Source organism: Sus scrofa, chromosome 6 (genome assembly GCF_054392235.1).
Source record: "Sus scrofa isolate SSC_HxYL_T2T_F1_AM1 chromosome 6, Sscrofa_HxYL_maternal_Yorkshire_Landrace_v2.0, whole genome shotgun sequence".
NCBI classification, from domain to species: Eukaryota; Metazoa; Chordata; class Mammalia; order Artiodactyla; family Suidae; genus Sus; species Sus scrofa.
The window spans coordinates 151,302,687-151,315,778 of record NC_139388.1 but is presented as its reverse complement, the minus strand read 5'-3'; the positions used below and the strand labels follow the sequence as shown (position 1 = coordinate 151,315,778).

Here is a 13,092-nt window from a genome sequence, read left to right as displayed (position 1 = left end):
ATTCTTGACCTCTGTCCTGAACTTGTTTTAGGGTGTGTCGAAGATGGGTGACTGCAATGGCTAATGATTTCATTCCAGATGGCAAGTGACAGTTTTCAGTTGGCACTACTTAAACTCACCAGAGTTGGTTTTGGTTGTAAACCTCTCCTCTGACAATTAGAGGAGCGAAATTTGGCTGTTTATGAGGTGAGAAAGAAGTCAGACATGACATATACAGACCAAACCATTCAACATACAGGATTTCTCCAAGACTCTTTCCTCATTGCTGCCTGCACCTTACTCAGATATCCTCGGTAGATACTCCCTTCATTCTGCTTCATCAGTCTTTGCTTCATCTTCCATAAATTTGTTTAAATCTCCATCTTTTTTTTTTCTTTTTGTTGCTGCTGGCCCCCTCATTCTCCGTTTTAAGTGGGTCGACTTTACTGTAACTCAAAAGGTGTCTCAAGAAGAAGAGAATAACAGTTTGTTTAGTTTGCCATTTTGACTCTGAAATCCCATGGCACTTTATTCATACTGGTACTGTAGTACTTTGTCTTGTAAAAAACTGGTAAAATAATGTTATGGCTTAAAGTAAATGATAATTACTTCTTAATGTCTATCTTTCTACCTGTGTAACAACTTATATTTTACCAAATATTCAGTTAATATTTATTTATTTATTTATTTATTTATTTGCTTTTTAGGGCCACACCTGTGGCATATCGAGGTTCCCAGGCTAGGGGTCGAATTGGAGCTACAGCTGCCGGCCTGCACCACAGCCACAGCAACATCAGATCAGACCCGCATCTGCGACCTACACCACAGCTCACGGGAACACCAGATGATTAGCTCACTGAGTGAGGCCAGGGATCGAACCTGCAACCTCATGGTTTCTAGTCGGATTCGTTTCCGCTGAGCCACGATGGGAACTCCATATTCAGTTAATATTTAAATGGATTGATTTACATATAAATTTTAAGTTTCTTATAGGTAAGATCCTATTTCTGACTCAGCTGTGTTAACTTTGTTACCTAGATCTATAAACCATAACTTATTACTCTAATTTCAAGGAATTAGTTTGCAGCAAAAACAATTAGAGTAATATCAGGAATTAAAGTACTTGAAATTATGTTTTAAGAGGGACAAATGCTTATACCAGAATAATGGAAAACGTTTATTTTTTAATTAAAAAATAATTTAAGCCTGCAACAGCTACTTGATGGGAATAACATGATCGATTTCCATCCTACATGAAGAAATGAAAGTAAACATACTTAAAATGATGCGGTATTAGAAATAGACCAGGCTATATTTGTTAATTTTTGACACTTCTAAAAGTGCTAAAATAGTGTTTTTCACTTATATTTAAATAAAATGCTTCAATACTGTTATTTAAATGAAAGATACATGCAGAAAGTAAAAGCAAAAATAGCGGCAGATGGAGCTCATTGTGTTTGTTCATCAGAGCAACGGAATTGACAGAATTGCTTTTCTTCCTCATAAACTTTTCTACAAACCTAGAGACTTTTTGAGATCATTGGAGCAAGTTGTAATTAATTTCCTTTCTGCCCAACCACTCATTCAAGCGCTAATTGAGACTATTCTATTTATAATTAAGTAGAATTTGATACATAAAAAAACACGAAAAATTCTCTGCAATAGATGTTAAACGTTCTGATAATGTAATTCTGTGGAATGAAGATTTTGTTTTTTCCTTTTGTTTAAAGTTTAGTAATAACTGAAGAGCTAATGCTATGTTTAATATGCTTGCTGTGTTTGGTATATTATGCAAATTGAATTAGTGTCTGTACATCCTCTTGTCATGGATGTAGCATTTATTTAATTAGTTAGTTAGTTTGCTTTTTAGGGCCGCACCCACAGCATATGGAGGTTCCCAGGCTAAGGGTCTATTTGGAGCTGCAGCTGCCACAGCCACAGCCACAGCAATGCCAGATCCGAGCCGCATCTGCGACCTATACCACAGCTCACTGCAACATCAGATCCTTAACCTGCTGAGAGAGGCCAGGGATCGAACCCACAATCTCGTGGTTCCTAGTCAGATTCGTTTTTGCTCCGTCACGATGGGAACTCCGGGATGTAGCATTTGGAACAGACTATGAGTGAATCTTTATTTACTGTATTAAAGATTTCTTCAGATATTTAAGGGAAGAGACACATTACTTCCTTTAACTATCAACATAAAATGACTACGTTTCTGGAGAAATAATAGGCAATATTATCTCAAGCTCCCCATAGCTTGTTGTCTATCAGTGACTCAATTCGTAGAGCTACAGTTATAGAGGAATATGACCTCCATTTATCTACATTAGGAATTCTTAATCTGGGAGCTTTGGTTAAATTTCAGAGAGTTTATTAACCTCTTGAAATTATAGCCCTAATTTTATTTTTATTTATTTATTTAATTATTTATTTATTTTTTGTCTTTTTGTCTTTTTAGGGCTGCACCCACGGCATATGGAGGTTCCCAGGGTTCCCAGGCTGGGGATCTAATCGGAGCTGTTGCTGCCAGCCTATGCCACAGCCACAGCAACGCCAGATCCGAGCCACCTCTGCGACCTACACCACAGCTCATGGCAACGCTGGATCCTTAACCCACTGAGCGAGGCCAGGGATGGAACCTGCAATCTCATAGTTCCTAGTTGGATTCGTTAACCACTGAACCATGACCGGAACTCCCTACAGCTCTAATTTTAGATGTATGTGACTCTTCTTGCCAGTTGGTACATTGCCCTCACCAAATTCTCAACAAGGTCAATGATCCGAAAATAGTTAAAAATCACCATTCTGAAATTCTCCCTGGTATTAAGACAGATTCTCAAAGAGCTGTATCTGTATCTTTTATTTATTTATTATTTTGGGCCACGCCTATGGCATGTGGAGGTTCTTGGGCCAGGGATGGAACCTGTGCCACACCAGTGACCAGAGCCATAGCAGTGGCAACACTGGATCCTTAAGCTGCTGAGCCACCATGGAACTCCTCTACAATGCCTTTTTAAAGATTGCTTTTGTTCAGTTTTATTTTGGTGTGATATCACCAGTCTTTTTCAAAGAATATTTCAAGAAAGAGTCAGATCTTGCTACTCATTTATTCATTCATTCACTTAATATACGTGGAGCACCTTCTGTTTGAGGGGCAGGCTTCTATGTGTGAAGGATATTATGAAAAGGAAAGAGTATAAAAAACCAACAAAAAACTCTTGGTCTAGTGGAGCTTATATTCGAGCAGGAAGAGTTAGAAAACAAATAATAAAAATAAGTCATATTCATGTTAGCTGCTGTTAAGTAATAGGGAGAAAAAAATTAAGCGACAGAGCAGGCATGTCATACGGGGTGGGGAAGGAGTTGGAATTTTAGGTAGACTGGCCAGGTAAGGCTCCTCAGAGAAGGTGCCTCCAGCAAAGGGCCAAGCAGTGGTTGATGAGGTCGGAGGGGCAGTAGAGATCCAGGACCTTGTAGTTTTGCACAGGACTTGCTTGGACTTTTACTCTGAGTGTCTGAGTGAAAAGGCAAGCACCGCAGTGTTTTGGAAAAGAGAGATACGGTCTGACCCATATGACTCCTCTGGCTGCTGCTTTGAGAATAGACTGAATTGGGGAGCAAGGGTTGCAGCCAGGGGACCAGTTAGGAGGCCCTTCTGATCGTCCAAGGAAGAGGCAATGGTGGCTTAGAGCAGGGTGTTGACAGAGTAGGGGATGAAAAGCTGTTGAAATTTGAAATTTCCATGAAACTCTTGTGCTATTAGGATGTTTACGGGGATGTTACTTGTTATCTTCTGAAGTTACTCAGGCAAAATTTCTTTCTGTTCTTAGTGTTGAGATTATTCATACGTTCCCCCCAAGCTGTTGGATTTCATTTTATTTTAAGTACTCTGAATTTATAATTGAACAGTTGGACCGTAAAGAGGCTTAAAACAAATTAATAACTGATCCTTAGGAGGTAAATTTGAATTAATGGTGTTTTGTATATTATACTTATTTTGGTCACCTCATTAATTTTCCCTTTGCTTATTATTTTCCTCACAGTTTTAGATTTCTGTCATTTTTCCCTATTGCGTTTTTGTAAACTTCCTTATATTCCTTTCTGGTAAAATTTAGAGAGAATATAAATATTTCTTTCTTTGTGTCTGTGTATCATCTTTCACAGTCTCTTCAGTGGTACAGCTATGCCTGCTTCACACTTGTGATTGCTTCTCTGTTATATCAGCATGAAATCTCACCTCAAGAATTTAGACCATAAGAATAGTTTACGTTTGCATGGAACATTAAATAAAAGAATGATTTTCTTGTGCAAGGAAGAACAATATGATCTATTTGATCACTTGACTCGGCAGATCAGTTGAGTTACAAGTTGAGTCAAATCAGTTGTTGGACTGAGTCACTAAGTCACTAGGGGTTCAACTGAAACACTTCAGTGATATGTTGTATCTATGACACATTCTGATTATAAAATTGCCCTTGGGTTTATTTTATGAGAAAATACTGTATTAGAAATGGTATAAAAACTGGGAGGAATTTGCACACATTTCATACTCTTTGATAATGACGATTCCAAACCGAACTGATTTCTAGAAATCCTAAAGAAACCTTGTGATGTCAAGTGTGTAGAAAACCAAAATCATGATGAGAAACTCAGTCTGACAGACGAATTTACCAGACTACCGAAAGGTCATCCTCATTCCTTTTCTTCCTAAGAGTCATGTAAGTTGAAAACTCAACAAACATGTTTTTCTGTTTACTCATCTCACACGCTACCAGTTCTCAGCTATGACTTGTGAGTATTTCACTCAATACTTTGTAACATGCTTTGTGATCAAGCTCTGTTTTCTGTTTTAAACTGAAGTCTCTCAGAATCATAGGCAGCTTTGAAAGGGACTGCAGAGCTCATCCTTCAGTCCGATTTGTAGATGAGGAAACTGAGGTCTGGAGGGTTGACATCCGAGCCCTACAACTGATTAGTCCAAGAGCCTTGTTTGGTACCCAAGACTCCTGACACCTAATTCAGGGCTTTTCCACCCAGATTAATTTTCATGTAGTGAACGGAATCCCTAATATGAGATAATTAAAAAAGACTGGTACATCAAGTCTTTAGTGTTTCATTACAAATCTAAGCCCAATATGTTAAAATTATATTACCACTAGAATTTATGATACAGTAGAACAAATAATCTTATTCATAATATATTTCAGGAGTTCCCATCGTGGTGCAGCGGAAACAAATCCGACTAGGAACCATGAGGTCGCGGGTTCCATCCCTGGCCTCACTCAGCGGGTTAAGGACCCGGCGTTGCCGTGAGCTGTGATATAGGTTGCAGATGTGGCTCGGATCTGGCATTGCTGTGGCTGTGGTGTAGGCCAGCAGCTGTAGCTCTGAGGAGACCCCTAGCCTGGGAACCTCCATATGCCGCCAGTGTGGCCCTAAAAAGCAAAAAAAAAAAAAAAAGCTAAAAAAAATCTTATTGATTATATATTTCAAATTGCGTAAAATTCACTGGAAAGTTTCTCTGAAGTCATCCCTCTCATCTGCATATATGAAGTCATCAGATTTTCCCTTCGATTATTGATAACTCACCAATGGGAATGTTACCTCATTGGCAAGTGAACAGGGGGTTTCGGAAAGCATGTTGGAAAATTTCCTCCTCTTTATTTGAAATCAGTAGGCAGTTTCATTACCTATACCATAATCGTTTGGCTTTGTAGATCACAGTAAAGATAAAGGCTTTAGGAAACAAGAGAAGTTTAAGGACTGAGGACAAAAAATAAAGACTGTAAAACTAATAATGCTAGGTCAGCTATACATATTTCGTTAACCTCGTGAGTACTTCTGTTTAGGTAAAAATCCAATCTCACCCTGTGATGCCTGTCCTGGTTTGTCATGTCATAAAGGAACATTGACAGTTTTTGACTAAGCCATGTATGAAAAATAACTTATATTTTAACTAAGTAAAATAGCATTGCATGAAATGAATCTGCAACTTACATTGTTACCTTAATGTGAAATGCTGATATTGATCCAGAGTATTACAGAGGATTAACATTTGAAGAATTATTAATTGTAGTCTTTTTCCTTATATATTTTCCACAGACAGCTTATATATATGTCAATTTTTTTTTTATGTGTGTGTATTTGTTTTAGATTTACTCTTTTTCTGGTGTACTTCTCTGAAGTAAGATGATTTGTCCAAAGTTCTCTGTGGCTTTGTTACATTGGGGTAAGTTATTTGCTTTTTAAATGTCCATATATGAGGTAGAGATTTTGCCCTTAGAGATACTGTTTCCTTTAAATGGCTAACCGCATGTCCTGTTTCGGTTAGGAAATTCTTTTGCCTATGGTTAAAAATGCAAATTAAATGAAAATGTAAGTGTGAAAATGGAAACTCTTCCCAGCTTCCTGGAAAACGTCTGAAATATATCCTTCCAGAAACATAAGACACGCGAACACACACACACACACACACACACACACGCACACACTCATACCTCTGGTTGAAATTTAGAATTGGTCTATATGTTTTGCATTTTTCTTTTTTCCCCTTAACAGTTTTTCAATTTATTGTCACAACTTTTCTTGTCAGTGTTTACTGATGTACTTATTTATTTAATGGTTGCATGACAATGAACAGTTCGAATGTACTTTAAAATCATTAATTTATTTGAACAATTCTTCATTGGTAGATATTTCTTTTTCTGTTAACAAATGATGCTGCGTTGAAATTTGTATACACAGGAGTTCCCGTTGTGGCTAGCAATTAACCAGCCCAACTAGGTTCCATGAGGACATGGGTTCGATCTCTGGTCTTGCTCAGTGGATTAAGGGTCTGGCATTGCTGTGAGCTGTGACTCTGATCCCGCATTGCTGTGGCTGTGGCTTCGATTAGACCCCTAGCCTGGGAAGCTCCATATGCCATGGGTGTAGCCTTAAAAAGCCAAAAGCCAAAAGCCAAAAGCCAAAAAAAAAAAGTATTCATACACCTCTTTGTTTTGGGAGAGTATTTCTATAGATTAATTCCTGGAGGGAAATTTCTGTGTTAAGTAGTAAACGTATGCTTGAATTTCATTGATACTGTGAAATCTCCATAAGTTCTGTGCCATTTGCAGTTCCAACATGAGTATACGAGTAGTATTCCATTGCATTCCTGCCAAAGACGCATATTATCTATCATTCTTTTACCTTTTTGCCTGTCAGATAAGCAAACTATGACATTTCATTTTAATTTTATTTGGTTATTTGTGAGATTGAGCACTGTTTATTGAGCACATCCATTTTTTATGTGATTTTCTAATTCGCATACTTTGACCATTTTGTTGTTGGATTTTATTAGTCTTAGTTGATTTTTAGAACTTTGTAACGTGTAGATATTTTTTTTTTTAAAGGATTTTATTTTATTTTTATTTGTCTTTTTGCTATTTCTTTGGGCGGCTCCCGCGGCATTTGGAGGTTCCCAGGCTAGGGGTCTAATCGGAGCTGTAGCCACTGGCCTACGCCAGAGCCACAGCAACGCAGGATCCGAGCCGCGTCTGCAACCTACACCACAGCTCACGGCAACGCCAGATCGTTAACCCACTGAGCAAGGGCAGGGACCGAACCCGCAACCTCATGGTTCCTAGTTGGATTCGTTAACCACTGCGCCACGACGGGAACTCCTGTAACGTGTAGATATTTAGCTCTGTATAGTCAACGTTCTCTGGGGAACCTGAAGATAGGATTATATATGTCTATAATCAAGTTTATTTATTTATTTTTAATTAATTAAAATTTTTTTTTTAGGGCTGCACCCGCGGCATATGGAGGTTCCCAGGCTAGGGGTCCAATCAGAGCCACAGCTGCCGGCCTATACCATAGCCATAGCAACGCGGGATCTGAGCTGAGTCTGCAAACTACACCACAGCTCACGGCAATGCTGGATCCTTAACCCACTGATCAAGGCCAGGGATTGAACCCGAAACCTCATGGTTCCAAGTCAGATTCCTTTCTGCTGTGCCATGATGGGCACTCCAGAATGAGGTTTATTATAAGAAATTGGCTCATATGACTGTGGAGTCTGAGAAGTCCTGAAATTTGCAATTGGCCAGCTGGAGACCCAGGAGAGTTGAAGCTGATGGTGCATCAGCTCTTGTCCAAACACTGGCCAGGTTGAGACCCAGGAGGTGTGAAGTTTCAGCTTGAATCCAAAGGAAGGAGAAGACTGATGTCCCAGTTCAAGCCAGTCAAACAGCAGGGGTTCGCTCTGTCTCTTTGTTCTGTTTAGGTTTTGATTTCATTGGCTGAGGCCCATGCCCCTTATTGCCCTCCCCCCACTGCCCCCCACCAGGAAGGGCAGTCTACTTTGCTCAGTCTGCTGATTCAGATGTTAATCTCATCCAGGAACTACCTCACAGACTCACCCAGAATAATGTCTGACCAAACATCTGAACACTTCTTGGGCCTGGTGAAGTTGACACAGAACGTTAACCATTGCAAGCCCTAAGAATTTATTATGTGTTGCAGATTTTTTCTCCTAGCCCATCATTTGTGTTTTAGCTTTGTTTTCTTCTACAGTATAGAAAATTTATAGCTACACGTTAACACAGATACATAGTTGGAAACAAGATACAGTAACATTTAAATACTTTTACTTAGTAAATGCAGCATAATTAATTTACAAATATGTATATCAGATGATAGTAAAAACTTTAATTTTTGGTATCAAGGAGCAGTTTACTTGATGATAACATTTAAAGTAAATGGTTATGGTACGTAATAACAGATTTATTCCAAAATGGGAGGGAAATGTCATTTTAAATGGTATTCCCCATTATGAGTCTGGTAAACAATAAGATAATGTTATAAGGGGATATTATCAAGAGATGGTGTGTTTTTTTGGGAATTCCCACCTCAAATACCTCCAGAAGAATGCTTAAGAGAAAGAAAGCTTATAGACATCTTTTAAAATCCTGTTGCTTTTTAAATTTCTGTGAAAGCCTTTGTTTGAAAGTAGTCATACAATGCCAATGACTTTCGAGTATTTAGTTGAAGAGCTTAGATTTGAAATATGCTGGTTCACTTATTCTTGGATTGTTTTCAATAGTAAATACTCTAGTGCTGCATGAGCCAAGGTTGGATGAGTCTGTAAATGCGGTGGAGCTCCATAAAGATAGGGCCAACTCTAAGTTATGTGCAGATTTTCCATTGCTCAGAAGGTCATTACCCCTAGCCCCTGCATTGAACTAGTCTCTCTTGTTTCTTATAGCATTCTAGAGATATTCTGATTTTTTAACAAAATTCAGTCTTCTAATTTTGGTTGTGTTTCAAGTTTTTGCAATTAAAGTCAAGCTATTTTTAACAAAACTCATTTTCTGTAGCAACCATTACCCGTGTGTCAATTAGTTCTGAACATTTCTTTGGCTACTCTGATCATTAAAGGTGCTCCTAGGAGCCTTCCTATGATTCTTCCTGGTTGTCCATTCTGTTCTTTGTCATTATAGCCTTCTATGTATTTACAGAAAATATCCAGAATAATGTCACAGGTTTCAGAAAAACTCTACTACAAGGGACCCTCAAAGAGTAGTAACATTCTCTCTTACGTTCTCTGTCTAATTTTTATTAGGCTCCACCCATGTTAATGTTTCACATTGACTTTCCAAAAGGCTTGTGGTTTGGTTAGGTTTTTCGAATCAGAAGAGGTCCAGGGCCTTGATATATAACCTCTAATAGGATGATAACAGATATCAGATGATAACATGATAAAATATGCCTTCAGAGGAAAACGCTGGACTCCTTGCTCTTTAGGGTTCACTTGGAGGGGAAGAAATATCATTTGCAAAGGAAGCATGTAAACAAAATAGAATCATCTTTTGATTAAACTGATTCACTAGCTACTATGTCTGTGATACTCATTACATTTTAAATTTCAAATACTTCTTTGAGGGTTTTAGGCTAATTTCAGTTAAGTTACACATATTTAACCTGTACGGATTAGTACATTTGACATATATCCTCATGAAACTATCACCGCAATGACAATAGCAAACATAGCCATCACCTCCAAAAGTTTCCTTGTGTCCCTTTTTAGTTCATCCCTCGATGAGGATTCACTTTTGGCGATGTTGTAATATCTACTTGTTATCGCTATGGGAAATAGAGTGTTAGTCATGTCTATAATTTTTGCATCTGATTCATATTTATATTAAGTGATATTTATGGAAAATTCTGGGACCCAAATTGGTAACAGCCGTTAAGTATTGGAATATTTTTACATGTATTACATTTATAATTTAGAATAATAATTTTGTGAATTGATTTTTTAAAATTTCTATCTTCTGGAGTTCCTGTCATGGTGCAGCAGAAATGAATCTGACTAGGAACCATGAGGTTTCAGGTCTGTCCCTGGCCTCGCTCAGTGGGTTAAGGATCCGGCATTGCTGTGAGCTGTGGTGTAGGTCACAGACCTGGCTTGGATCTGGTGTTGCTGTGGCTGTGGCTGGCAGCTGTAGCTCCGATTCCACCCCTGGACTGGGAACCTCCATATGCTGTGGGTGCGGCCCTAAAAAGCAAAAACAAAACAAAACAAAACAAAAAACCCCAACTATTTTCTTACATTTTTACATTTACCGTAATCCTTCCAAAGTCTCATTCCATACAAATCCACGCAAAATTCTCAAAATTCTCATTCTGCATTACTTTGTATATGAGGCAAACCAGCTGTTGGATCATTAGGATAACCTGCAAAAGAGAGAATTTAGGAAAATTACTTATTTTATTTTCAAATAATTCCTTACCAAAAAACAATAATCACTTTTAGGTTTTTTTGGGGGGTACATGATTATAAAATTGTTCTTAATTTTATGTCTCAGAAGTGATAATTGTCTTTAATCAGCAGTGGAAGTTTCCTGTAAGAAGTCTGTCATTGCGCATCTGTTTTTGGAGAATGCGTTAAGGACATGTCTTATATGATGTCATATATCTGGAGGATCATGGCAGATTCAGGAGGTCACCCAGCTGTCCTGATGTTGAAGACAACTCTTTCTAAAAGCTCTCAGTGAAAGCAGTGTTAACATTTTGGTGTTATTCTCATTAAGACATGTTAAGACATCACTTTCATATTTGCTTATATAATTGCACATGCAGATACTTACCATTTATTCTGTAAGTTCATTAGAATATTTTTTAGAAAAGGAAATTGAAATATTTAGCTATATAATTTCCTTTCATTAAAATATAAATATGAGGCTTTCCCTGGTGGCTCAGTGGGTTAAGGACCTGATGTTGTCACTACTATGGCTCAAGTCACTGCTGGGGCATGAGTTTGATCCCTGGTCCTGGAAATTCCACATGCTGTGCATGTGGCCATATATATATGTATGTATGTGTATATATATACACTCACATACATGTATATATATATATGTGAGTGTATATATATATTTATGATGTCAAATTAATGGGGAAAATAAAATGTGAATTTCTAAAAAGGGGTGCTAAAGAGTGGCATTATCTCTAAGGGTATATGCTCCCTCTTAAGTATAACACTTTGGACAATGGAAGAGCTTTGTATTAGGCACTGTTTGAGCACTTGGAAAGTTAAATAATTATTGTTGAAGACTGCATGTTTTAATCTTAGATACTTCCTATTTATGTCTTAGTCAAAATGATTAATTGCTTTTCTATGTGTCTTTTAAATGTCCTAACAGAATTTATTTATGTGATAACTGCATTTGACTTGGCATATCCAATTACTCCTTGGAAATTTAAGTTGTCTTGCATGCCACCAAATACAACATATGACTTCCTCTTGCCTGCTGGAATCTCAAAGAACACTTCAACTTTGAATGGACATGATGAGGCAGTTGTTGAAATGGAACTTAATTCAAGTGGTACCTACTTATCAAACTTATCTTCTAAAACAACTTTCCACTGTTGCTTTTGGAGTGAGGAAGATAAAAACTGCTCTGTACATGCAGACAACATTGCAGGGAAGGCATTTGTTTCAGCAGTAAATTCCTTAGTTTTTCAACAAACAGGTAAGTATTTTAATATTCCAAGCATTAGCTGTTACTTAACTGTATTGAACAAAATGTTTTCATTCTCTGAAACTTTTGTGAAATAGATGCCTGTATGGATATGATTCTGAGCACACATCATCATTTGATATTACTAATAAAATTGAGAATCATCATGTGACCAAACTAATGAGTCCCCAGTTATTTTATATCCCATAAAACGAAAAGAAAAATGTCATTAAGGAACTTTTTAATCTTAGAAAACATTTCTTGTAGTCTTCTAAATTGGCTTTAAAGTAGAAAAAGTACACCTTATTTTTGTTAAAAAGGTAAATATCGACTGGCAGATAGGACTGTTGAATTAGTTGAATTTTAAGGCAAATATGGTATCACTCAGTAATCATTACATAGATATTTTAAATAAAGGTTTTTTGGTTGTTATTTAAGTATAATACATACTGAATGTAGCTAGTGTAGTTAATAATTTTGCATCTGGAAATCTAAGCAACAAATTATTTCCAAGCCTTCCGGAGAAGCTAAATCAGACAGAGACAGTTGACTTGCCTCTACAAAGAGACCTATAGTATGAAAGTAAAGGTGTACATAAATATAGCATTCCTGTGGAGGATTAATCAGAATTTCTCAATCTCAACACTATTGACATTTTAGGCCAGATAATTCTTGGATGCGGGGGCAGCGGGGTGGGCTGTTCTGTGCATGGTAGGATGTTTTGAAACATTCCTGGCTTCTACCCACTTACCTGCAATACTGTAATACTCACTCCTCAGTTGGAATGATCAAAACATCTCCAGACTTTGCCAGATGTCCCGTGGAGGGCCAGTTCTCCCCTGGTCGAGCCCCACTGATGAGATGGAAGGAACACGCAGTTTGCTGAATGTGCAAAATAAAATCAGAGTTTTAATACAAGTTAGAAGTAACAACTCCCAGTGTCTCCCACTGAGTCTATGGACATTTAATTTTAAACGAAGCACTTTTTAAATCTGTAAGGCAACGTAGCCATTCCAATGATTATCAAATATATTAAGGATGAACTTAAAATATTAGGGTCCTTGTGATGAGCCTAGAAATGATCAAAAAACTTTTATCAGTTATC

General features: G+C 37.6%; 1 protein-coding gene across 2 annotated transcripts in view; it reads left to right on the top strand.

Annotated features, from left to right (window-relative positions):
• Positions 1-13,092, top strand: part of LEPR (leptin receptor) — a 94,173-nt gene that overhangs the window by 23,186 nt on the left and 57,895 nt on the right. The window contains exons 3-4 of one of the 2 annotated variants that reach the window (XM_021093487.2): positions 6,136-6,211; positions 11,670-11,999. In XM_021093487.2, the coding sequence (XP_020949146.1) occupies positions 6,172-6,211; positions 11,670-11,999 (370 nt within the window). In that variant the 5' untranslated portion in view covers positions 6,136-6,171. 2 annotated transcript variants of the gene reach the window in all.